Source organism: Aethalodelphis obliquidens, unplaced genomic scaffold (assembly GCF_003676395.1).
Source record: "Aethalodelphis obliquidens isolate GAN/ISIS:26980383/991018 unplaced genomic scaffold, ASM367639v1 scaffold62, whole genome shotgun sequence".
Taxonomy (NCBI): domain Eukaryota; kingdom Metazoa; phylum Chordata; class Mammalia; order Artiodactyla; family Delphinidae; genus Aethalodelphis; species Aethalodelphis obliquidens.
Window position 1 is genome coordinate 9992068 of NW_020838006.1, and position 27481 is coordinate 10019548.

A 27481-nucleotide genomic window follows, 5' to 3' on the forward strand; every position below is an offset into this window, starting at 1 on the left:
TTTACTGAACTCCTTAAATCCTTTCTTGAAGTAGAAAGGGTTTAGACTATCTACTCTTTACTACATAAATAGCAAATATGATAGTCAAATGACCTTACTATACAATTTAAATGTAACGTGGTTTTCTATATGACGGCAATAGACTTGAGGGCAACATGGTAATAAGAACTGTGCTAAGGACAAACTTTATCTTTTTTTCCTCTTAAACTTTTCACACTGAACTATTTTGAAAGATGGTATTCTTTTCACCTTCTACTCTGAATGGACTCTTGGGAGAATGGACCTGGATGTTCACATGAATTTTCTGTTTCTTTTTTTATTCCTGCCCTCCACCATATTATCCATTATATTATCCATTATTAATTAATAATGGATATATTATCCATATTATTATATCCATTAATAATGGATATATTATCCATATTATCCATTATCCACAAAATAGTTAGAATTTGATAAATTATAATAAATTGAAATTAGCTAAACACCTAACAGATTCCACACCCCTCCACCCCAACAAATACTAATAACAGATGGAACCACAAAGCTTACCTCGTCACAGGTCTCAGGTGGCAAAACATTTCTGAATATATATGTAGGTCAACTTCCAGGCATCCATTAATCACTTAAAAAGTTAAGCAGATACCAGTAATGAACAAGTGGAATTTGAAATTAAAAACACATTACCATTTACATTAGCACCCCCCCAAAATGAAATACTTAGTTATAAATCTGACAAAATATGTACAAGATCTATATGAGGAAAACTGTAAAACTCTGATGAAAGAAATCAAAGAAGAATTAAATAAATGGAGAGATATTCCATGTTCATGGATAGGAAGACTTGATATTGTCAAGATGTCAATTCTTTCCAACTTGATCTACAGATTCAATGCAATCCCAATCAAAATCCCAGTAAGTTATTTTATGGAAATCAACAAACTCATTCTAAAGTTTATATGTAGAGGCAAAAGACTCAGAATAGCCAACTCAATACCAAAGAAGAATAAAGTTGGAGGACTGACACTACTGGACTTCAAGACTTACTGTAAAGTTACAGTAATCAAGACAGTGTGGTACTGGTGAAAGAACAGACAAATAGATCAATGGGACAGAATAGAGAGCCCAGAAATAGACCTACAAAAATACAGCCAACTTATCTTTGACAAGGAGCAAAGGCAATACTATGGAGCAACAATAATCTTTTCAACAAATGGTACAGGAACAACTGGACATCTACATGCAAAAATATTAATCTAGTCACAGACCTTACACCCTTCATAAAAGTTAACTCAAAATGGATCAAAGACCTAAATGTAAAACAAAAATACTATAAAATTCCTAGAAGAGTACCTAGGAGAAAACTTAGATGACTTAAGGTATGTCAGTGACTTTTTAGATACAACACCAGACACATGATCCATGAAGGAAAAGAATTGATATACTGAATTTCATTAAAATTAAAAATTTTGCTCTGCAAAAGACAATGTAGAGAGAACAAGAGGACAAGCCACAGACTGGGAGAAAATATTTGTAAAAGATACACATATCTGACAAAGGACTGCTATCCAAAATATACAAAAAACATTTAAAACTCAACAATAAGAAAATGGACAACCTGATTAAAAAAATGGGCCAAACACCTGAACAGACACCTCCTGCAAGAAGATATACAGATGGCGAATAAGCATATGAAAATACACTCCACATCATAGGTCATCAGGGAAATGCAAATTAAAACTATGAGATACTGCAACACACCTATTAGAATGGCCAAATCCAAAACACCAACAACACCAAATGCTGGTGAGGATGTGGAGCAACAGGAACTCTCGTTCATTGCTAGTGGGAATGCAAAATGATACAGCCACTTTGGAAGACAGTTTGGGGCTTTCTTACAAAACTAAACATACTCTTACCATATGATCCAGCAACTACCCTCCTTAGTATTTACCCAAATGAACTGAAAACTTGTCTACACACAAACCTGCACACGGATGTTTATTGTGGCTTTATTCTTAATTGCCAAAACTTGGAAGCAACCAAGATATCCTTCAGTAGGTGAGTGGATAAACTGTAGTACATCCGGCCAACTGAATATTATTCATTGCCAAAAAGAAATGAGCTATCAAGCCATGAAGAGACATTGAGGAAATTTAAATGCATATTACTCAGCAAAAGAAGCCAATCTGGAAATATTATATACTGTATGATTCCAGCTCTATGACATTCTGGAAAAGGCAAAACTATGGTGATAGTAAAAAGATCAGTGGTTGCCAGGGGTTGGAGGAGAGGGAGGGATGAATAGGTGGAACACAGAGGATTTTTAGGACAGTGAAACTCTCTGTATAGTAATACTACAATGGTAGGTACATGTCATTATACATTTGTCCAAACCCGTGGAATGTACAACACCAAGAGTGAACCCTAATGTAAACTATGGACTTTGGGCAAGAATGAAGTGTCGATTTAAGTTCATCGATTGTAACAAATGTACAACTCAGATGTGGGAGGCTGTGTGTGGGGAGGGGGTATGTGGGAACTCGTACTTTGGTCAGTTTTGCTGTGAACCTAAAACTGCTCTAAAAAATAAAACTTATTTTTTTTAAAAGGTTAAGCAGATAAAAGGGGGAACATGATTTGAATCACATGGACTTTTCCAATAATTTAGAGCTTCAGCAAGAATTTCAACTATACTATAGTCTCCATGTCAACTGACCAAATGATTTTAAAAATTCTATGAGCAACCTGTCTTGAAATGCCATATTATTCACATGATAATCACCACGTAAAAAATTCTTTCTTCCCCCGGCTTATGAAGCTCTGAGCCTGTGGAAGAGTGTATTTGCTCAAAACAAACCACCACGTGGCTCAAGTCCTATTCTGTCAAATCTTAAGAACTAAAAAGTTTAAAAAATTTTTTCATAATGCAGTTAATATACCTGAACCAAGGTAATGAAGGAAAACTGCCATTAACAGGATAATAGAAAGATATATTTAAAAGACAATTCAAGAATTACCTATTTAAAAAGTGCATTTGCAAACAACAGTGGGTGCTTCCATTCATTTTCTGGTTGGCTGGTGTGGCAAGACCCTCTTGGATACAGAATGTGTTTATAGGTATTCATTTAAATGTTTAAAAACGTGATTTTTATTTAACCCTTCACCTTGCTATTTTGTTTGAGACAAATACGGATACCAGAAATACTCCTACCATTTGGAAAATTTCTGAGATTAAATGGAGATACAATGAGGAAGAAAGAACCATTTTGACTAAAGTTTCAGTGCTGCCCATGACCGACTGAATTCTCACTAAATGTCATCATGAAGTAACTGAACAATCTCGACTTAGTAAGACAGAACAGGTACAAGCCTCCAAGCTTGCAAAGAAGAGACCAGAAGAATATACATATCCAATCCAGCACTGGCTCTCTTTAGGTGGTAGGATAGGAAGCCCTTTACTTTTTTTTATTTCCTAGTTTATTTACAATGAGCACGCGAAGTATGCTCTTAAAAAAAAAAAAAATCAATGCTTCTAGCATACAAAATTAAACAATGAAAAGGAATAGAGCAGGTACGTGTTGTTCATTCAGTATTTAAGACAGGCCCCTGGCCCTGGGAAATCTGTCCAGTGACGGCCCTGGACTGTGATTCCAATCTAGCTCAAGAAGAAAACAGCCCCTCATCTTCACACACAATGACATTTCATTTTTAATATTAGTAAGAAAATTTATGCCACTTAACTGCAAAGATGCTAATAAATGAGCTAAAACTTGGGTAAGAAACAAGGAATAATACTCGAGGGGCATATGATCAACCAAGAATATGAATGGGCAAGAGATGAAAATAATATGCAGCCAAGTTCTAACCATCATCCTTTTCAGCATAAAATGATCTTATAAGAAGCCTTGAAAAGTCAGAAGTACTGAACTAAGTAGGCCTAGAACTTAGGCCTACCATTGCAACAATGATGTAACCTGTTTTAATGGTCTGTTGCAGCAGCATTTTAGAAGTTCATGAAATCACAAGGTCTCCATCTGATGTGCAATGTAGGTGATCCAAGTCATACTCTACTCCCCATTTTCCAAAGCAAGACATCAAAACAAATAAAACAGTGAAAAGGAACTGTCATGATCACTGATTTGAAACAGAAGTTAAAGCACACTAAAAAGACAATAAAATTTTTGGAAGTCGATTTAGAAAAGACTGGCTGTCTCCAATTTGATTCACAAAGAATTTGAGAGGCAGGCAGCCAAGTTACACTGTTTAGAAATGTACATATCTAAACATCTATAAATAAGAATTGTTAGGAAGGATTTCCCTGGAGTCCAGTGGTTAGGACTCGGTGCTTCCACTGCAGAGGGCGCGGGTTCCATCCCTGGTTGGGGAACTAAGATACTACAAGCCATGTGGCCAGGCCACAAAAAAAAAAAAAAATTGTTAGGAAAAGCTGATTTAGCGATTCATCTTAAGAGTTACTTCAGAATTAGTCTCCAAAGAGTCACTCACAGCAAAGTTGCAAAAATTAGGGATTGTATCCTCAGTGACTTTCAAACATGGAGCATAAAGTATGTTATGCAGAGAATTATAGAGCATGTTTTAGAAGTGATTCTGTCAAAAATAATCAAAGCCAAAAAAAAAAAAGTTTCTGTATTTAAAAGTCCGGGTCTTCAGTTGTCCAGAAAAATAATTCATTCATTGTTCACTCTGTAATCATAGGGTATAATTAAACTTAGTACTGAGCAATGACTAAAAAAAGGACATTAATACTTGGAAGAGTGACAAGAGATTCTCCCAATGAAAATAAAATGTTCTCAAATACAAGTCTGAACATTAAATCATGGTTTCTAGATTTAGAAAGAACTTAAAAAAAAATTAGGCTACTATAGGTTAAGAGTTAGGTATTTTCTGCCTGCTTTTTTGGTGAGTTGCCTATTTCCTAAAAAGGTTCACACTGCAGTAAAGAGAATTCGAATCTAGACTTGTGCTGCCTAATAAGGGAGCCCCTAGCACATGTGGCTACTGTGAACTGAGACGTGTTTTAAGTGTAAAGTACCCATTGGATTTTAAAGATTTAGTATGAAGAAAATGCAAAGTATCCCATTAATAATTTTTTATCCTGATTAGATGTTGAAATGATAATTTATTAATTTCACTTGTTTCTTTTTGCTTTTTTAAAAGCAAAACACGACCTGGTCTTTTGTGATTTACTACCAGAAAAATTTAAATTACATCTGTGGCTCATATTGTATTTCTGTTGGATGGCGCTGATCTAGGCCAATTCAAGGCAAATTTAAGTGAACATGACACTGTCAGGGAAAGCTCAGTAACTGTGGCGCACGGCCTGTTGCTCCACAGCATGTGGGATCTTCCCGGCCCAGGGCTCGAAACCATGTCCCCTGAATTGGCTGGCGGATTCTTAACCACTGCGCCACCAGGGAAGTCCTGTGCTGTTTAAAGTGAGGCATTACATCTTCTAGGCAGTTTCAGATCAAATTGAGTAGAAAGAGATATCTAAATTGGTGGAAAAGCCAAATTATGGGTAGTCTAAGAAGTTTTGTTTAAATTACATTCGATAGAAACCACGTTTGCCACACAGAGGTCCTAGTAACTTATTTGAACAGAGTTAATATCCTCAGGCTACTCTCATTTAAACTGTGACTTTCCTTAGTAACTATCTTGTAAGGTTTTAAAAAGTAGTTTGTTCTATCAAGGAGAGAGAAAATCAGGCAATATTTCACTGCTCTTCGGTTTAACACTTCTTAGGGAAGGGAAAAAGCAGGAAGCCCTTTAGATAAATTAATAAATTGCAGCAAAGCAAAGTATCAAGGGTTTTTAAGCTTCCTTTTGTAAATCTTTTGCTATGAGATTTGAATCATAACCATATCCTAGGATAAGTCAAAGACTTCGGGGAAATATAATAGTCGGAAACAAAACCTAAATCGTCTCAGGTTTCTCATTTCAAAACAAGTTAAAACAGATACTATGCGGGCGCTCCGATCCCGGCACTGCCTGGGTTCAAAAGTTAGCACGTCGAGCTAAGGCGACTCTGATCTCTGCCCACCCCGACCCCCACCCCCACCCTCGCTTCTGCCCCGAGCAGCCTGAAAGCACAAATGGAGCCCCTCTCGTCCTGCTCCTTACAGTTCTGGCAAGGGTCCGCCGCGAGGGCTTCCTCCTACCTGCTCCACCTCCCACCAGGTACCAGGAGGAAGGACGGTCGATCCTCTCGCAGGGCTCTGCAAGGGTGCGCTGGGCCAGGCAGGAGCGCATGCGCACCGGGGCGCCAGCCCGGCCAACGAGCGCGCGCCGCCGGGCCGGAGCTCCCGCCCGCTCTCGCCCCACCTGACGACAGGCTCTGACAGGCTCCTACCCGCGGTGCTGAGTCCCCACCCGAGAAATCTCAGCTGGGCGCGTACTGCTCCACCCGTCCGTCGGCGCCTGCCGCAGAGGCTTGCTCGAGAGGAGTCCGGGCTCTGGGTCGGGCCGCAGGTCGCGCTCTCATTGGCTGAAGCGTGCCAGGCCTTCCTCTCTGGGGCGCCTGCGCACAGCCCCAGGACGCGGCTTAAAAGCCTAGCGGTTCTCAGCCCCACCCTGACGTCAGCAACTAGGTGAACGCCAGCCTTCTCGCAGCGTGGAAGCTCCCGTCCCTCCGTCTTCTTACGGTCCGGCCCGGAGCGGGCTCTGCGCACTCAGCTGAAAGCTTTAGAAGGCGCGAATGAGCGCTAAGGGATAGGAAGGACTAGGCGGGAGGGGGTCGGAAAATGGGCGGCAGGTGGCCGGGCCTGGACCGAGGGTTGGTGGGGAGGGCAAGGAAAGAAGGACGACCGAGCGTGCGCATGCGCCGGCCCGCTTTCCGCGCCAGCCAGCTTTCCTCGCCAGCCAGCTTTCCTCCCCGGCCCGGGTCCCCCAACCCCCGGCGCCTGGGAGGGGAAGAGGCTGGCTTGGCGGATCAGTCCGTAGAGCGTTCGGAGCTGACGCCTTAGAACGACTCTCGCTTGAGACCTCCAGGTTTTAAAGGTCTTACTGAGTATAGCCTTTGGCTTTCTTTACATAAATACAGCTAATTAAAACTATTTTCTCCGGTTTGTATTTTCCTTTTGACTTTGGCCCTTAAGGAATTCTCCACTATCAGCTTGGGGTTTCTACTGTTAGCTGTATTTCGCTTCTATGACTTTGGTTATTCCCATAAACTGCCACAGATGGAGTAAGACAAATACAATAACCGCTCTTTTCCTACCTTTTGGCACCGTTGACCGAGGTGGGGGGAAAAAAAACAACCCCAAACCAAAAAATACCCCCAGAATACCAAAAAACAAAACAAACAAAACAACCAACCTCCCTTTGTTCCAGCCCTAAGGGTTCTTGACTTATCATTCATTAGAAACCATCTGGTCAATTTGTGGTTCGTTCCATCCAATCCCATTTTTCCTAAAAGCTTAATTTATCATCTTTCGCATCTTCATCCTTTCAAATACATCCTTGCCACCAGCATAATGTTATAATTGCCCACTTACCGTTCTTCACTTGTCCTCAAAGGCACTTCAAACTGATGGTGGTAATCTCCGAACCCAATTTATTTCTTAGGTGCTGAATTTCAGTAATGGCAGTTAGTCACCCAATTTGTTCATACTAGAGAACTGGGCCTCTTTTTTATTTTTTTATTTTTTATTATTTTGGGGGGGGGCCTCTTTCTTGATGTCTACTTATGCCTTACTTCCCATATCCCATTCATGAGAGTATTCATTCCACATTTTATCATAGTAAGGCATTCTGCTAAGCGCTAGGTTTTAACTTTTTTATTCTTGTGAGGTTATAGACTTATTCCAGTGATGCTGCCATTACCATATTTTGGGAACCCCTTTAAGAAATACTTTCAGTCTCCTTAGTTACCAGTTACTCTTTTATTACTCCCCTTACTCAGACATTTTCTCTAAATGATTTAAATTATGGTTTAAAGTATCAAATCTAAAGTATCAAATTAAGGATTAAGGATGACCACCTTGGAGAATGACTGCTACAGATTCTGCAGATGGGTTCAGAAAAGAAGCTTAAACTTCCCAAGGTGGCTTGAAAAGTACAAGTCTTGTTTGGATAGGTTCTGGTATATTTGTTTAAAATACTGATTACTTTAGTCATACCTAATGTAATGTACATAAATTACAAATTTTCAAGATACATATAGTATTTTAAGATACACTAAAGGAAAACTTTAGAGAATAATTTAAAATTTCTGGTATAACTCAGAAGGTACTCTGGAATTTTAGTGTTTGAGTCATTTTCCAGTATTATTTTACTATTCTATTTTACAAATGTACAATAGGCTTTAGAGACTGGACTGAGTGCTCACCAAATCTACTTCATAACCCTAAAGGTTGTTCTGAAAGCTCCAGACACCTGCTTGAATATTTTCCCCTTTATGTCTCCCTCTTATTAAATGCTGCACAATACTCAGTTTGTGATTTGTCATTGTTTGGATTTCAGAATAAATTGGGATTCACCATATTAGATTTACCTAAATTAAAGAGATGTCAAAAAGTAATCTGAAAAATCATTTGCAGTATGGGTAAAACTGTTATAAATTGCATACCTCAAAATTTTTAGTGTTTGAAAGCTACTGACGTACTATAAATCAATAAAGAGCAAAAGCTGAATATAGTGAAAACTGTCTTTATTTTCATCAATGATTACTTGAACTTAAAAAAAAAAAAGCCTTTAATAACTAATGGTTACTGAAAAGCCAAACCTTTCCAGCCCACTTCATATTCTCTTTCAACCATTTCAGGGCAGAACAATGTTCCAAACTATAAACCTGTTCCTTATTAACATTGACGGTCATGTGCTTAATGAAGAGCTTTGGATCTGATATACGAGCAGCCATAATTAATCTTTCCACTGCAGCTTGATAATCATCCTTGCTCCAAGATTTGTTTTCTTCACATCTACAAAGTGAACACCTCACAAAGTCAGAAACTCTAAAAAGAAGCTATATAGTTTCTTCAAAAGATAGTAATTTACATTTATTGGTTCTAAGCTATGACAGTCCCCGCGTCCCCTGCATCTGCAGGCAGACTCTCAACCACTGCGCCACCAGGGAAGCCCCTTTTTACTCTAACAGTGGCTTTCAAACTTGTTTGACCATGACACACAGTAATAAAGACATTTTATATTGTGACCCAATATATACCTGCATACATAAAAACTGAAAAGTTTCACAAAACAAGACTTACCCTTATGACCCTATTTTCTATTGTTTCATTTTTTTAAAATAAAATGGTTGCAACCCCCTAAACTGATTTCACTACACAAATGGGCCACAACCCGCAGTTTGGAAACACTGATCTAGAACACAACTAATAACCTCTCTCTTTGTATTTTCAAATTAACAACTGTATAATTATTCATTATAATTCATAAAAGAATAGTAAATTTAATCGAGTTTGGAGTTACTAACATTCATGTGTTTTACCTTGATATGGCTATTTTAAATTATAAGCATATACTTAATTTGTAGCTCACATCTGGTAACAGAAATTGTAGCTGTATGCCTTTATACTAAATTTTTATAGTATAATATTATAGTATATTATATAGTATATACATACTATAATATAGTATATTATATAGTATATATATATACTATAATATACTATATTATAGTATACTATAATATTTATAGTATATTCATATCTGAATAACTTTCTACTATTTTCAGTCCTGATTTAAGGTACTTCACTAAAGTGCTGGAATTTTAAAATAACTTATCTAACAGTCACCAAATTTCATAAAACTCATACCTTATGGCTGTTTCTCCTATGAGATAGGGAGTAAGAAGTATATAAAATAGAGATGTAGCTGTTATTAGGCATCACTTTCTCTCTGTGTTCACTGCATCCTGCTCTGGGCACCTAAAAGGCTCAGCAGCAAGGCCCGAGTATGAGCCTACCTGTGTTAGCACAACAGTGTGGTCTACAGAGTGGTGGGAGTAAGGACTTCCACTTTGAACAGGAATCAGTGATCATAGAGAGCAAAGATTGGTCAGGCCGCTTCTAGTACATTCTGGCTTAGGATTGGTGCCTGAAATCTGGTAGACTGGGCATACACCAACTATATGCAGTTTCTGAAAGTCTTAAGATGAATAAAAACTCTCTCAGAGGTTAATGTAACAAAGCAGGGCTTGGTATGATAACAGTAATGGAGAAAACAATATTGGTTAGGACAAAATGGAAGATCCAGGCATGTCACTAGTTATGTGCTGGCATCACAAATACCCCACAAATTCAATAATGAATAAACAGACTGCATATTTGGGGAATGGAAAGTTATGAGAAAACCAAACCCTCATTAGGATAATGGAGAGCCCAAATGCCTCACGCAACTGTAGTGCATAGTTGTAAACAGAAGGCCCTCAGGGAAATTAACAAAATTAACAAATTTTGTTAATTTTTTAAACCCACTAAAATTAACAAAAAAGCTAATTTTAGTGGGTTTAAAAAAAAAAGGTGGACCTAAAATAAATTCTCCTCCCCTTAAGTGTAGGCTGGATTGAATGACTTGTTTATCTCCAATAAATAGAGCAGAAATGATGCACAACTTTGGACACTAGATTGTTAGGTATCAATTTTCATGGTCCCTTGCATTTCTGGAAGTTCTGAGAGCAGAAACACTGATTACCCCTTGTTCCAGATTTCAAGGATGTTTAATATAGTGGACAACCTTGAAAGACAAAGATAGTTTCTCCTTCAGGAGCAAAAGACAGGTTTGCTTACAGCCTTACAAGGTGGAGATAGCGTTTCCATCTGAAGAGCAAGGGACAGGTATGTTTATTACCCATTGTAAAAGATTAGGGTTCCTAAGTTCAGGATTCCTCTCATGTAATGGAACCCACTGCATGTGCAGGTATCCATCTGGGCCCAAGTGTGGAACCTGGGAGCAAGAGGAAGAGATACAAATATGCAGATAACCATGCTGCTTGCTGTGCCACGAGTAATAAAGTCCTGTCTCCAACCCAGGAGGTCTTGTGTCTTATGCCAGGATCCGTGAAACTATGGCAGGCTGACTTACAGCCTGCAAATGGGGTGGAATCTCAGAGCCTTCACAGTTCTTGATGTAAGATCACAAAAGGCACTGCAGCTTCCTCCTTGTGTTCTCTCTCCTGGATCACTCACTCTGAGAGAAGTTAGCTGTTGTGTCATGAAGACACTTAAGGAACCTATGGAGGGGCCCATGTGGTGAGGAGCTGAGGCTTCTTGCCAACAGGCATGAGTGAGCCAGCTGGGAAACGGATCCTCCGGCCACAGTGAAGCCATCAAGTAGGTGACTGCAGGTCCTGACCACATCCTGAGTCCAGTGACATGAGAGACCCCTAGCCACAACCATCTGGCTAAGCTACTCTAAAATTCCTGACCCACAGAAACTAAGAAAATACTTGCTATTTTAAACCACTAAGCTTTGGGATAACTTATACACTGTAATAGATAACTAACAGAATATTCAGTCTGAGGATCTGGTTTCTAACACCAGTAAACTGAAGCAAAATTCTTGTTAAGAAACGCCAAAACAGGAGTCCCATGAGATCCTTATATTACAAGTTTCCTAGATAAAGCTGACAAGAAATTGGAGTGGTGTAAAACTAAATTCTGGGATTTTGAACAAAATTATCTGAAGGGATGCCACTCTGGTCCAACAGCTACATTATAATATTTATGCATTTATAACAACATTTTAAAATATTGAAACTAGGCTGATGGCTTTATTTTGAACAGGATTCTTGACTGAACCTAATAAATTATCATATATTTCCCTTTTAGACCTGGTTCTTAGATCTTTTGTGTTGACCAAAAAGATAACTTTTAGGTACCTAACTAAAAACCACCAGTACACGAGAAAGGTCCACACCTAAAAAAGACCCATCTCGGGCTTCCCTGGTGGCGCAGTGGTTAAGAGTCCGCCTGCAGATGCAGGGGACGCGGGTTCGTGCCCCAGTCTGGGAGGATCCCACATGCCGCGGAGCGGCTGGGCCCGTGAGCCATGGCCGCTGAGCCTGCGCGTCCAGAGGCTGTGCTCCACAACAGGAGAGGCCGCAAAAGTGAAAGGCCCCCGTACAAAAAAAAAAAAAAAAAAAAAAAGACCCATCTCTTTGAACACCTAAACAAGATCTTTGAAGTTGTTAAAATGTTTACTGAAAGGTACTAACTTGTTTGGATTTCAACCTCAAATACGTAAAATCCTTTCTCAGTATAAATGCTACCAAAGTTTGCCAATACACACATGCACAAGTATATGAATATATAAATATGCAGTATATAAATATATAACTGTTTATATATATACAAACAAATAAAACATTTACATCCTAGGGCAAGTGTAGGGACATGATCTGCTTTCAGGATGCAGTCAGAAGTTATTTCAACCAACCTTTTTAAAACTATCTGCAGCATCTGTGTAGAAGTTCCAGGACTCTGAATACTACTAGCATTAGATACCATGAAGATTTCAATAGCTAAAAGCATTTCAATCTCAGACAAATAGGAAGGAATCAGTAGAAGTTTTCGGTATAAATTTCCCTCCAATGGTGGGTAGCAACCCAATGAAAGAGCACCTGAAAGTCAAGTAACAGATCAAACTTTACTAAAACCCCAGTAGGTGAAAACCTAGACTTCCAAAATATCCACAGGTGATAATTACTTTTGTTTCAGAATAATTCTTCACATTCAAAGCAGATTTATTGCATAAATTATATGGTAGTGAGCTTATCCTAGTACAACTGAGATCATTCTTTGTAAAATGGTTTTGAAACATTAAACATGAAGTGAGAAATTACAAAAAAAACAAACCCTGAAAAAGAACTTTTGAGCCTCATTGTAGCAAATGTCCATTTATTTTAAGCCATAGTCAACACAACATAATTTCAGAATAACTAAAAAACCAGAATAGCTACTTGGGTTTTGTTTTAATGGGATCTGGGTCTAATAGCAACTACATACAGTTATTATATATATAATATTATATATAATTATATATATAACTACATATCTTAAATTATGAATCCAAAATGAAGAAAATAGAAATTATAATTTGAAGATTTTACTTTCTATCACACAGTTTTATAGTATTTTTGAGTGTACTTATTTATAGTGCTGCTAAAGTTTGTGCAATAAATATTTGCCGTTCTTACAAATGTCTGGCGTTGTGCTAAACACTAGATATAAAGATGAGTAAGATACATTTCCATCATGTAGGTGCTCAGTGTGTTGTTCTCCAATTCATGTTCTAAAAATTTTGCTTTTCCAAAGAACAGATTCAACTTTTAAACTGTTTAGGTGCTTATTACAGGTGACATACAGGGAAATCCCCTATACATCAGTCCAGGACATCCAAATTGTATATAGGCAATATTATATTGTTGCCTTTTACTGAAACCAATTTAAATCTGTGTGTAAAATTTGTTTAAAATGTTTTATTAAGTTAAATTTCTTCAATAAATCTTTCTAATATGGATGATGATGACTAATCTTTGAGGACCTACTATACGCCAGGTACCTGAGCTAAACACACAGGTTTTATCTAATTTTAACCTGACAGTTTACTACCTTTGCAGTTAGGTACAACAACTCCCATATTATAGATGGGGGGGCTTTGGGTAAGCGCCCTGGCCTTCTGACTCCAGATTTTGGAATCGTAACCACTAGGAAGTCCCACCTTCCTAGATCACTGCCAGGACCAACAAACGATTGACTCGTTAACACTCCTAAATATTGGTAGGTATAATTTACATGCACACCTGTTTTACTTCTGAGCAGAAGAGGAAAACAAAAGCCAAGAAACTAAGTAGAAATTTACTAATATTATCTTTTACCCTAAAATCAAATGTGAAAAGAAAAATACTCCTATTTGGTTTTAGCAGGGGAAAGTAAGGAAAAAATATACTAATAACATCTTCCCTTCCCGACTTTTCAGTTCTGACAGAAAAGCCGTATTTTTAGGACTAGGTAAGCACGTCAGGAGCATCAGGAAGGCAATTCTGCTGTCCCTGGACAATTTCCTTCTGGTTAGTTAGGGAACACAAGCAAAGCCATCAAGAAAGTAAAAGATAACTCCTGGAATAGAAAAAAAATTGAATTCATATATCTGACATGGGACTTGTATGTAGAGTGCATGTATACATATATGAATCGTATGTATTTATATGTACCCACACACATACTTAACACACTCAACAAGAAAAAACAAGAAAAACGCCTCAATTTAAAAAAGCACAAAGAAAAAAATGGGCAGAGGATTGAATAGACATTTCTCTACAAAGATATACAAATGGCTAATAAGCACGTGAAAAGATGCTCAACGTCATTAGGAAGATGCAAATCAAAACCTCAGTGAAGTATCACTTTATATCCACTAGGAAGGCTAAAATAAAAGACTCAGCAAGGATGTGAAGAAACTAGAAATTCCATACATGGCTGGTGGGAATATAAATGTAAAACAGATAGCTTCTTTGGAAAACAGTTTGGCAGTTCCTCAAAATGCCAGACATAGATATACCATACGAGCCACCAATTCTGCTCCAAAGAGAAATGAAAACCATACATCCACACAAAAACTTGCATGTGAATGTTCAGAGCAGTGTTACTTATAATAGTCAGAAAGTGCAAACAAAGCAAATGTCCATTAATTGATGGATGGACAAACAAATTCTGTACAATGGAATATTATTCAGTAATTAGAAAGGAAAGAAATAATGATATAGGCTAATGATATGGATCTTGAAAACACTGAAACCTTGAGAACATTATGTTAAGTAAAAGAAGCCAGTCACAAAAAACTACAAATTGAATGATTCCATTTATGTGAAATGCCCAGAACAGGCAAATCCATAGAGATAGATTAATTGTTGCCTAGGACTGGGTCGGGTGGGAAACATACATGGAATGGGGAGTGAATATAAATGTGTTCAGGGTTTCTTTTTCTAGAGGTGTTGAAGATGTTCTAAAATTAGATTGTGGTGCACAACTCTGTGAATAAAATAAAAATAAATGCACTGTAGGGACTTCCTTGGTGGTCCAGTGGTTAAGAATCCACCTGTCAATGCAGGGGACACGGGTTTGAGCCCTGGTCCGGGAAGATCCCACGTGCCGCGGAGCAACTAAGCCCGTGTGCCACAACTACTGAGCCTGCGCTCTAGAGCCCATGAGCCACAACTACTGAGTCCATGTACCACAACTACTGAAGCCTGCGTGTCTAGAGCCTGTGCTCCGCAACAAGAGAAGCTACCACAATGAGAAGCCCACGCACCTCAACCAAGAGTAGCCCCCAGTCGCTGCAACTAGAGAAAGCCCGCGTGCAGCAATGAAGACACAGCACAACCAAAAATCAACAAACAAACAAATAAAAATGCACTGTACACTTCACCTGTGTAAAGTTTATGGTATGTGAAATTATCTCAATAAAGCTGTAAAAAATATTAAAGAAAAAAGCAAAACAAAGGCACTGGTACTACAGCCTTAACAGTGCCTTGATGAAAACTTAACTGTAAGCTCAGAATCAAATATGTACTACTAGATGTGATTATAAGTCACGGAAAGGCTTTCCTAGCATGTGTCAACCTGTGTGTGAAGACAGATCCAAAGAGAGTTCCACTGATATTTTAAATGTCAACACTGTCAGGAAATGAGATGTCCTGAAGACTGATCAGTGACTATAAATTACTCACTTCATTTTATAACTCAGGCACATTAAAAACAAAACAAAACAAAAATACTCTTTACCCTATAACCTCACTTGCATTAGTTAAAGCCATTGAATTGTACATGTTTAAATGGGTGAACTGTGTGGCATTTGAATTATATCTCAATAAAGCTGTCAACAGAAAATTTTTTAAATGATTAAGTTTAGCTGTTTTAATACAAAATTTTATTTTCAACTAAAAAACAGAAAGATTCATAGAAATCTCATTTATGTGTTTCCAAGTTAACACGTTATTCCTGCGGCACATAAATGCCTTCTGATGGCATTTTTCCCAAATTGCACAATTATTTGAAAAAAATACCTCATTAACATCAATTCTAAAAACTAAAATCAAGAAGTTATAGCAAATAATACATATATACTTTGTGGTGTGATTTCTAGCAGTCTGCAGGGAAATAGTATAAGTAGTTGAAACATAACAACAAAATTGAAATGAGGTGTTATGAACAAATAATTCCACCTTGCCTCTAAATTTCTGATCATCCTTTTATAAAAATTCTGCTTTCAAAACGTTTTATTGTAACCTACAATAAGAAATACATTTTACATAATGCCCTAGCACACATATAAGAATACATGTAACTGAAATGAAAATTTGATCAAATAATATGTTATTTTACTACCTGTAATGCACACTAATAGTTTCTTTCCCATTTCACTGGGAAAAAAAAGTTACCACTTGCTGAACTGATCACAGCTGGGAACACTGAAAACACTTCCAAGTTCAGAGAGGTTTTTGTTGGTGTAAGATGGCTGGGATGTTTGACACATTTGGCACAGTGGTGACACAGAGTAGGTACTCAAATGTTTGTCATATAGTTGATAGTGGTAGAAATGGAAATTTAAGACAAATTACTGCATGAAGGCAGAAGAGAATTCCTTTCTAGATCTAGATTCTACACAGAATTGTTTTCTAATTAAAATACTTGCAAGGAGATTGGGACTAGAGCAGATATTCGTTTTCTAGGCTTACTTGTCAGAGAGGAACAGTTGTAAACATTACTAGGAGCCATGCGAAAAACTGTTATATATCATGTTGCGTTGTAATGACGCCCTCTGTACTTCCTATGTGCCTGTTATAACATATTCTAACCAAAAAGATCAGGGATATACCAGGGATAAATATGTATTCCTTAAGCTTCATTCTACCAATTGGTTTACTCCTACATATTTATAAAATATGCCAAACTGGTTCAAATTCTGTCATTTATTTCCTTTTCATATCCTCCTGTGGACATGCCAACATAGAAAGAAATAAAAATACAGCAATTAGAAATGAGAAATAACGTGGTTCAAAAGAGCACAAATCTATGTAGACCACTATTTTTAAATGTGTATCAACTGCTCTTTTTACATATTTAATGCCCCGCCATGAATATTATACATAGATTTCAGGTTAGAAAATCAAATTCAAAACCAATATATCAAAATTTAAAATTTTAAAATGTAACTTACTTTTGTAGTGGGCTCTGGCTTTGAGCCATAAACAACTTCTTCCTAAAGAAGTAATTAATCTTCTAAGAAAGGAAAAATCAATAGGGATGCTCTTTGAAATCATGAATTCTGCTACGGAGGATGATATACCAAGACTGTTGCTTTCTATACAGGCATCTAGAAGTTTATTAAAAAGAAGGCTATACTGTGAGACCTCCACAGTTTCTGAAAAGAAAAAAATCATTGATATAGTGAAACTGATCTATCTTCTCTCAAACTTCTCTCTTACTCCTTTCTCCTCTGCTCTCCTTGGCCCTTTCCTACCTGCTATAAGAGTCAGAGTCACCCGAATGCAATCATCTTACATACTAAGTTAACAAAGAAACAAAAGATTCAACAAAAGCAAAACGGTTCATTCACTTTGTAATGGAGAATGTGGAAGGGATATGATTTCAGAGGCTACATTAACACCTCTGTCCATGGTCCTCAAGTGTGACTGCATCTGCATGGTTCTGTTTGCATTCTATCTACAGTGCAGACCTCAGACTTGTTTTTCCCACGACTAAAAATAAATCATCCACTCATAAATATTCACTCTAAAATTTAAAAAAAAAGCAAACCTCCTTTCTTGGGTATGTCTACTCCTTTCTGCTTTTCACTCAGAAGAAAGTGAAGTCACCTTGGATACTTCCAACTCTTTTATCCCCTATATTCAGTCAGGTGGGTCTATGACCTAGACTCTAGGTCTTTATCACTTTAGGACTTTTTAGTGGTCTAGGCCTTATCAGGAAATTTATCTCCTTACCTTTAGTCTCTTTCTAAACATTACCACCAGAGGAACTTTCCGAAAATACCAACCACATTATGTAACACCCTGGCGCCAAAACTCTAGTGACCCCTTACTACACATGGAGAAGAAAATTCCTTTAGCCTGCCATTCAAGGTCTTCCAAAATCTGGCACAACTATCTGTTTGATCTCACTATTATACTTTGTTTCATTATCACGATAATTGTATATCAAAAGCCAGTTCTACAGCAGCCATTGTACCAGGGATACCACGATAAAGAAAACAATTGCCTTTAAGGAGCTTACTATCTAGAGGGAGAATCAGATAAGAATGTTAATGACAATACAGTATCTCAGTGGAATACATGGGAAAATGGAGAGTGATAAAGCACTGAGGGGAGGCCTTCAAGTTAACGTTTTCATTAAACATTAACCCACCACTCTGAACCCATTGCCCAGCTCATTCCTGACCCAAAGCTTTTGCTGTTTCCCTTCACAGGGACTCTCTCTTGCTGCCGACATATGACTTGCAAGCATTCAAGAGCACTGCCTGCCATTGCCCACACTGGCATTCTCTTTCTTTGAACCCATCATCTGCTTAACTTCCTCTATTCCATGTTTTCCTATGTTCCAAGGTAATGGAAACTATGTTCTCTGTTTGTTAAGTGATAAAAGAAAAGGTATTCTTTATTATGCCAATGCAAAAAATTATTTTAAGGCACAGTATAAAGCTTGCTGGGGTCACTTAACGTTGATTGCTGATGACTTGACAGAGGTTAGAAAAGGAATGATGAAATGCTCCTTGTAGGAACTGCTGATAAAAGATAAGCATCTCTGGTTTTTGTTCTTTTTTTTTTTTAAATCATCAGGAAAGCATATTCAGTTGGCAGAGAACACATTTTACAAAAAACATCATTAAAAATATATGCTGGAATATAAAATTCAACCAAAACAGGTGGAGAACTGTTTCTTATTAAATACCAGATGGGCCAGAGATAATTAAGCTAGACTTTTTAAAAAACATACCTTGAGAATTTTGAAAACCTGGTAGATTTTGCAAAACTTCAAATGTCTGTCTGTAAAGACTCTTCGCTAAAATTTCTTGTGCAATTGTACAGAGCAGATTATGCCGATTGAGCACATCCAGTCTATCACAAGGCCACAGTGGTGTATTGATGACCCACTCTGACTCTTACAAAAAGAAAAAGTACAAGTACTTTACACCATGAAAATTACATTTAACAGTATAATCACAACAAATGTTTTTAAGTATCTTTTGGAGAAAGTGGAAAAACTTAAATATGTGTACTCAGAAAGATAACCATAGCTCAAATTTATTAGAAACAACTTATATAGTGATGATCATCATCCTAAGAAGATGCAACTAATGACCATTTTATTATTTTTACCTTTTTACTAATTCTTCGTTTTTCTAAATGTACCAATCAGTTGTTGATTCTGAAGTTAATGATTATTTTTATATGACAAAATGTTCAGATTATAATGAGTATACATTATAAGGTAAAATATTGTTTGTGTAGACAAATTAAACAATTTTACAGTAAAGAATACATAATTTAATTAGTTTTGGTATTCTTGGGGAGCAGCTTTCCCCCACAATAACTGCCTATTCAAAAATTTTTAAATAAAATACTTGCTATGTACAGAGGAATATCTAACATATGGAAGTTACAAAAGTATAATAATAAAGTAATAAAAAGAATCCTTAGGTACCCATCACACAGCTTAAAGAAAAGAGAATATTACCTATAATGCTGAAGTTCCTTAATTTCTGCCCTGATTTTCACATTGAGAAAAACAATGGAAGACTGTAGTATAGAACACGGAGGTGTTAACATGTTAGAAATGCCAGCATTTTACCATTTACCTAATTCCCTCAATCATTTACACATAATGAGACACATAATGAAACGTTGTCATGTAACATTCAAATCACATTCCTGTGTTCTTTTTCAACTGGAGTAAGAGCAGGAGTCAATCCTTTTCTTTTGGGGCCTTCCCAGCACAGTAAATACAGAAAGTATTAAAGAAAGATTTGATAATTCAAGTATACAATGCCACATAAAGTCTTAAGTATCGAGTAGAAAACTTTAAAGCAGGAGCTTGTTTTTAAATTACTAGAGCTCCCTTGACTGGTTAACTTGATTTATACTACCTACGAGGCAGTGTTTTACAAATATTAGTGCTTTACAATTATTAACTCATTTAGACAGATACCTTCATTAATTTACTTCTCAATTGATTAAATCAATAATGATGAGAAATACTAATATTAAAAAACAGACCAAGAATGTGAACTGGTAATTCACAAAAGAATAAGTACAAATAGAAATAAAAAGAAAAATAGTTCAATTTTCTAATAAGCAATTAAATGCAAAACAAACCAGTGAATATCACTTTCATCCTGTCAAACTAACAAAGAGATAGGAAAAATAACAATGAATTTGGCAAGGGTGTTTGCTTCATAATATGCATCTTGAAATGCTGGCAAGATGACTATAATTAGTTCAACACTTCTAAAGGTGTAGAGTACTTCTGTATTCTATTCACAGAGGTAACACCTGGAATGGAATGTTCAGAATAGCCAGATTAGGGTTTGCATAAACTGAAGTGCGCCAGTCTGTCTGGTAACTAAAAAACATAAAATTGGGCACTAACATCTGGACTGTTTATGTGCACCTGTGATCCCTAACAGGACAATGACTGTATAGACAATACCTATGCAATTGTTCTCTAAGGATTTTCTCACAAAGGGAGGCTTTCTAATTAACTCAAAATAACTTGCTGCAAATCTGAATGGCAACAAGGGCAAATTTGCCAACATTTATCAAAAAGCTTTAAACTGCCCTTACCTTTACCCAGCAATTCCATCAGAATTTATCCTAAGGGCATAATTAAGATTTAGCAGGGATGTTTAGTAGGGATTTTGTTTATCATAGAAATTTAAAAACCAGCTAGTTCAAGAAAAGTGGACTCATGGACATATCTATGTATCTATGTTTATCTATATTTGTTTATAAGATGGAAAACTATGCAGCCCATTAAGTGATGTTGTAGAGGAATATTCCCTTTCACAGAAAGATGTCCACAGAAAGACTGTTGCCTGATGAAAATGAAAGGTACTAAAGAGTCTGTATAGTAACACTATAGTGTTATTTATAACACTGAGTGGCTGGCTGAATAAGGATTTTTTGTCATCAGTTTTGCTTATCCACCCCTTCTTATTTCTCTATAGAAATTTCTCTATATTTCATTATAGAGAAATAAGAAGGGGTGGATAAGCAAAACATATTATTAAATCGTAATAACCATGTATTACTTATATAAAGGCAATAAAAGTTATTTTAAAAATTCAAGAGCAGTTTCTCAATAAATAGCATATATAAATTTTTTTTTTTACAAAATTTGTATTCTAGAAAGTTAAGACATTTATTTTTCAGCCTCCAAACCTTAATTATAAAATTATAGTTTTAAGGGTTTTTTTTGATGCTGGTAAGGGTATATAAGGCAAGGTAGGAATTTGTTGTTCATTTGCCAGGATACAAGGTACCAATGCTGAAAAAGAGTTTAAAATGTGAAAGTGAAAATGTGTAAGGCCCAAACAATAGAGCAGGGGTCCCCAATCCATGGGCTGCGGACCGGTACTGGGCTGCACAGCAGGAGGTGAGCGCGGGCAAGCGAGCAAAGCTTCATCTGCCGCTCCCCATTGTTGGCATTACCATTCCCCGCCCCCCCCCCCGACCCCCCCCCCCACCGTGGAAAAATTGTCTACCACGAAACCGGTCCCTGGTGCCAAAAAGGTTGGGGGCTGCTGCATAATGGCTGCCACCCATTAAATAAAAATGTGGGCTTCCCTGGTGGCGCAGTGGTTGAGAGTCCGCCTGCTGATGCAGGGAACACGGGTTCGTGCCCCGGTCCGGGAAGATCCCACATGCTGCGGAGCGGCTGGGCCCGTGAGCCATGGCCGCTGAGCCTGCACGTCCGGAGCCTGTGCTCCGCAACGGCAGAGGCCACAACAGTGAGAGGCCCGCGTACCGCAAAAAAAAAAAAAAAATGTATAAAATATTCTACATTACTCAAATATGAGTAAGTGTATATAAACCCCTTCTTTAAAAAGTTTAGTAGGTAATAAATGCACATATTTTTAAAAGGAAAAAATATAGAAAAAATATGTAACAAGTTAATATGCCTCTCATCCCTGTCCTCCAAGCAGTCAATTCTTCTTCCCAGAAGCACCCACTATTACTAGTTTCTTGTGCATCCTTCTGCAAGTATTTTAAGGGTATAAAGCAAGTATGTATGTATCCATTTTATTTTTTTACAGAAGTGGTAGCATACTGTGTACACCGTTCAGCACATTCCTTTTTTCACTTGGTGGTAAATCCTGGAGATCATTCCAATGAGTATTTGCAGCTCTACGTCGTTCTATTCCATCATATGGCTGTCACACAGTTTCACTAACTGGTACACCCTTAACAGACACTTAAGTTACCTGGAATTCTTTGTTATCATTGTTGATGGTTTAAAAAAGAGATTCCATATAACTTACAGTGCATACCCCTGTACACATATATAAATGTGTTTGTAGGACAAATTCCTAGAAATGGAGTTAATAGATTAAAGGAAATATGCATTACTAAATTTTGATAGATATTTTGTCAAAAAGCCCCTAAAGACAATATATGTGAAGGCTCATTTCTCTATACCCTCACGAAAAGCATATCACAAAACTTTAATCTTTGCTGGTCTGACAGGTGTTTAGGATTTTAATGTTTATTTCTCTTAATACAAGTGAGTATTACTCTCACTTATTACAAGTGAGATCAAGCCATTTGTATTTCCTTTCTTGAGAGTGGCCTGTTCACTGCAGAACCTTTGAAGAACCAAAAAATTCTGGGGACAACTTAACATACTTCTGTGGGCCCTTTTTTTTCAAAGAAATAAAATTTTACTTATGAAAAATGACTTTCAATTGGAATGGTCACTGCAAAAGAAAATCCTGTGTTTGTAACTGATAGAATTTTAAAAGATAATCTCAAAATTGAAACAACAAAATTATAAAAATTTAAAATCTCCATAGACTACTCCACACCCCTCCCACAAACCCTCCCCCAGTCTCTAGTTTGAGATAGACTAGTTTTGCCAGAAACTTTTAGGCAGAAGATCATCCAGGCCCATTTTTACCAACTATTTTACCCTTTCCATTTCTTGCCACATTTTTTCTTTCTCACAGAGCTTGTGAGCTCTGGCTTGCATTTTGCTACTTCCTATTTTTATGCACATTCTATTTTGTATTTGTATATTTGTATTTTGTGTGGTATCTTTCTATTTTGATTAATCTTCCCGTCCTAGGAAAACTCACTGGTTACATTTGTTAAGTTGAAGAAAACCTTTTCCAACAAGCTTTTGATCACGAAGTCTAATCACAACCTCTATATTCCATAAACCCTCAGCAGTGAACAAATACGGTATTTTATGTATATATGAATATGTATGCATGCTAGTTTTGTGTGTTAGTGTAAAAGTTTTCTATTTTATTTACTTGTGAGTTTATTCCATCTTCCACCTAAACTGAGATTCTCGAAGTTTCTTCATTCTTATCTATCTCATTTTATCAAATAAAATCTGCTTGATGGTCCAAGTAGCCAAAGCTACATTAGATGCTGTGCTACTACTGTGCTCTCTAAATTTTATTTACCTCATGCCAAACTAACCTTAGTTGCTTCTGCTGGCTTAATTTCATCGCAATTTCTATTAGATGATTTGACTTACTAGGGGAAATAATCTTTACTGTCTTGGTTTGGAGCCATGGTTGTCGGCACATGCAAAGATAGAGTTATGCAGACTGCAATCAGGATTTCCCTGTCTCAGCAGCTGAAGCTTGGGCTCTGAAGCTGGACTGTCTGGGATTAAATCCGGCCTCCACTCCTTACTTGTTATGTCATTTTGGGCAAGCTGCTTACTGTCTCTGACAACATTTTCTTATCAATAATATGGGGATTGTAATAATTCCAAACTCATAGGGTTTCTATGAAGATTAATTGAGATAATCAGGTAAAGCATCTATACAGTGCTTAGGCCAAAGTAAGAACTAACTTTTCAGCAAAGGTTCACACAGTTTCTTCTTTAAAGCTAGGTTACCATTCTCCTTTCATTTTATATAACAACCTTTCCTACCCGCATGATCACTAGGGGTTTAGACCAAATTATCACCCACAATTCAGTATCAACTTGAGGTAACTACAAAACCAAGAATTTATAACAAGCTTAACAAATTATTTCATGCTGGCATATATCAGAACTTACCCCTTAACACCCAAATGGCGCCATCTAGGCTTCCACTTTTTAGAAAAATTTCTGCTGCAATATTCACAATTTGACATCTCGGTGCTAACTTCTCAGGCCCTGTAAGTCCTTTTAAACTTGTAAAATGTATTTTTAATTCATATAGTTTATCTAAGACCTTCCTTCCCTAGAGTTAAAAAAAAAAAAGACAAAAAAACCCACTGAGTATCAATCATTAAGAGTATTATAGAGGTACAAAGTCACTGATAATTATATAGAAGTCAATTATGCAATTTGAATAATTCTAGACTGATGGTTGTCAAACTGCTCTAAGACTCTCTCCTTAAGCCCTTTCCTGCTCAGCCACAAAGATGGAAAGGGAAGGTGAGCAAGCAGGGCTTTGTCTCATTAACCACGCCCACCACTGGGCCCCCTTTCATCGGTTCTCCTTTCATCTGTTTTATTCACTGAGCCTCCTCTAAAGATTTCATTTGGCAAAAGGATTTCATGCCTTAATGTGGAAAGCTACCCATCCTATGTTTTTGCTCTTCTTCTGTTGATCACCCTGAGATCCAGGAGGGAAAGTCAATGAAAAGATTATTTCATATGAAATTTAGATAAAGAATGATAGAAAATGATAGAAAAAAAGGGGGGGGGAATAAAATTGTTGTCTGAAAATTGTTTTTTTGAGTCAATAGGCTAATTATTTCACATTGTCTACATAAAGGCTGTCTCTAGGGTGGACATCAGAAATTGGACATGTGTTATTATTTTATACCAAGGTCAGCAAAATTTTTCCATTAAAAGCCAGACAGTAAATGCTTTAGGCTTTGCAGGTCACATTTGGTCAGCTGCATATTCTTTTTGGTTGTTTTTAAATTTCTAAATCTTTAAAAATGTAAAATACATTCTTAGCTCATGAGCTGTATAAAAACAGGCTGTGGGCCAGATCTGGCTTTTGGTTTTCAGACTCTTGTTTTATATTATATTACATGCTATTTTGAGTCAGATGCATATTATGATGTCAAAGTACTTTCAATCTGACTGTATAAATGAGTGCATTTTTCAAGGGATACCTTAAGTTTAATTTCAATGGTTTTACTTTTATGTTCAAAATGGAATGTTTCATTAAAAAATTCATGCTAAGTAAGATAATAAAATACCCATTCTAAATAAGATAGTTAACATTTAAAATTAAAATACAGGCATTGGGACTTCCCTGGTGGTACAGTGGTTAAGACTCCGTGCTTCCACTGCAGGGGGCACGGGTTCAATCCATGGTCTGGGAACTAAGATCCCACATGCCACGCAGCACGGCCAGGAAAAAAAAAAAAAAAAAGAAAAGAAAAGGGCACAAATTCACCAACTGCTTATATCCTAAATAAAAATAACCAAATAAAGGGGACTTCCCTGGCGGTCCAGTAGTTAAGACTTCGCCTTTCAATGCAGGGGGTGCGGGTTTGATTCCTGGTTGGGGAGATAAGACCCCACATGCCTCATGGCCAAAAAAACAAAATAAAACAGAAGCAATATTGTAACAAATTCAATAAAGACTTTAAAAATGTTCCATATCAAAAATAAATCTTTAAAAAGAAACCAAATAAAATTAAAACATACTCCAAAATTTCAGCAAAATCAGTCTGAGTTTTAAAAAAGGGTCTTCTAACTAGGTAGTCCTCAAATTCTCAAGCATTAAATACCCAAGAAATTAATGCTATGATAGACTTTAAGCTAGAATGTGAGAGCGGAGCCAAGGTACATTTTGCCCATCCCAGGCCTACCACACAATAAGTGCTAAACCGCTTAGAAGACGTTGGAGACTGGAGACCTTCTGTACAATGATTATTTAAAAATTATTTTCTTTTAAAAAAATTCATGAATTTTGTATGTGTACCTGAGTGACCATGTCCTTAAATATTATTTCAATTGTGAAATAACCTCTTTATACAAAGAAGGAAGGAATAAAATATACATTTTAATAGTTGATTCAATAGTAACCCCACTCTCAACCATCTTACTCTCCATCCCTCAGCACTTCTCCCTATTTTGGATTTTTCTGTCCTTTACTTTACTTAACTTTATTGAATCTATAACTCCACCACCACCTCAGGGAAATCTAAACAATGATAGCACAATATGGTCTAGAATCACTACACCACTTCTATGGTGAGCTAAGCCTCAAAGGTAGACATGAAGATATATGGTATACAGTATTCAAGAGCATCCTAAGAAGTGATTTTAAAAGAGTTCTGTTAATTGTTAGCATCTCGGGTTCATCTTAAGAGAGAGCTTCCAAAATTATAATACTACCAATACTCAAGAGCTGGCAAGATAAATTCTGAATTGAAAGGTGCTTCAAATAGATACGATATTTAGCACAGCTTCCTAAGTGTTCCTTATACTGAGATTCTTCATAGTAATCATAGATATTCTTCTCATGCCATCTCCTTTCCGTATTTGCCTAATATACCACCTAATAATTCACTTATTGTGTAAGTTTCGATTTGCCACCCGTAATGATTATTAGCAAATTTTTAGCAAATTATTAGCAAATTTTCAGGGTTAACCTATATTCTGCTCAAAAATTTTAAACTAACACTCTATATACCAAGCCAAAATAAAATTTAGTGAAGTACCTTGGACCACTGCAACAGCTTGTGGTAGAAGTACATAGCACTGATTCCAATTCTTCCCAGCAAAGTTTTATCTACTTCACTGTTTTGTGGATCTTTGCTAACTGAAACACAAAGTAGGTATATGGAAGAAAGTGAAACAGTCCCTTAGAATGATGGAAAAGGCAAATTTAATATGGAATTAGTGATATTACCACAAAGACCAGGTATCAGCAAACTATAGCCCATGGGCCAAATCTGGCCTGTGGCCTGTTTTTGTACAGCCTGTTGAGATTCTAAGAATGGTTTTTATTTTTAAAGGGTTGTTTGAAAAGAAAACTGTGTGACACAGATTATATACTGTGCGTGCAAGGCCTAAAATCTGGTCCTTTACAGAGTTTGCCGACCCTGACAGAGAATATAGCAGTGAAGAGCTGATGTAAAAAGAAAGGTCTCAAAAATATACGAATTTTGTTGACGTGGCAATAGTGAAGATAGTAACAACTTAATGATTCAAAAATTCAGATGCTCCACTACAATTTCTTAGCAATAGTTTTACCAATCTGAATGAAAAGAAAAATAAGAACATGAAACATC

General features: G+C 36.9%; 2 protein-coding genes across 7 annotated transcripts in view; both read right to left on the reverse strand.

Annotated features, from left to right (window-relative positions):
* TCAIM (T cell activation inhibitor, mitochondrial) overlaps positions 1-6730 on the reverse strand; it is a 37120-nt gene extending 30390 nt beyond the window's left edge. For 2 of the 6 annotated variants that reach the window (XR_003429007.1, XM_027088179.1), the window contains exons 1-2: positions 6183-6724; positions 553-625 (exon numbers count right to left, since the gene is read on the reverse strand). Coding sequence is in view for 4 of the 6 variants with exons in the window: in XM_027088179.1 (XP_026943980.1) it covers positions 553-625; positions 6183-6273 (164 nt within the window). In the remaining 2 variants the exon portion in view is untranslated. Of the gene's footprint in view, positions 1-552; positions 626-6144 lie in introns of all 6 variants that reach the window. The other 4 variants (XR_003429006.1, XM_027088181.1, XM_027088180.1 and 1 more) reach the window with 4 other exon arrangements.
* Positions 6731-8293: 1563 nt separating this feature from the next.
* Positions 8294-27481, reverse strand: part of TOPAZ1 (testis and ovary specific TOPAZ 1) — a 73331-nt gene continuing 54143 nt past the window's right edge. The window contains exons 15-20 of the mRNA XM_027088187.1: positions 26909-27009; positions 24294-24459; positions 18993-19157; positions 17200-17403; positions 12418-12601; positions 8294-8942 (exon numbers count right to left, since the gene is read on the reverse strand). Of these exons, the coding sequence (XP_026943988.1) occupies positions 8723-8942; positions 12418-12601; positions 17200-17403; positions 18993-19157; positions 24294-24459; positions 26909-27009 (1040 nt within the window). The 3' untranslated portion in view covers positions 8294-8722. The remainder of the gene's footprint in view (positions 8943-12417; positions 12602-17199; positions 17404-18992; positions 19158-24293; positions 24460-26908; positions 27010-27481) is intronic.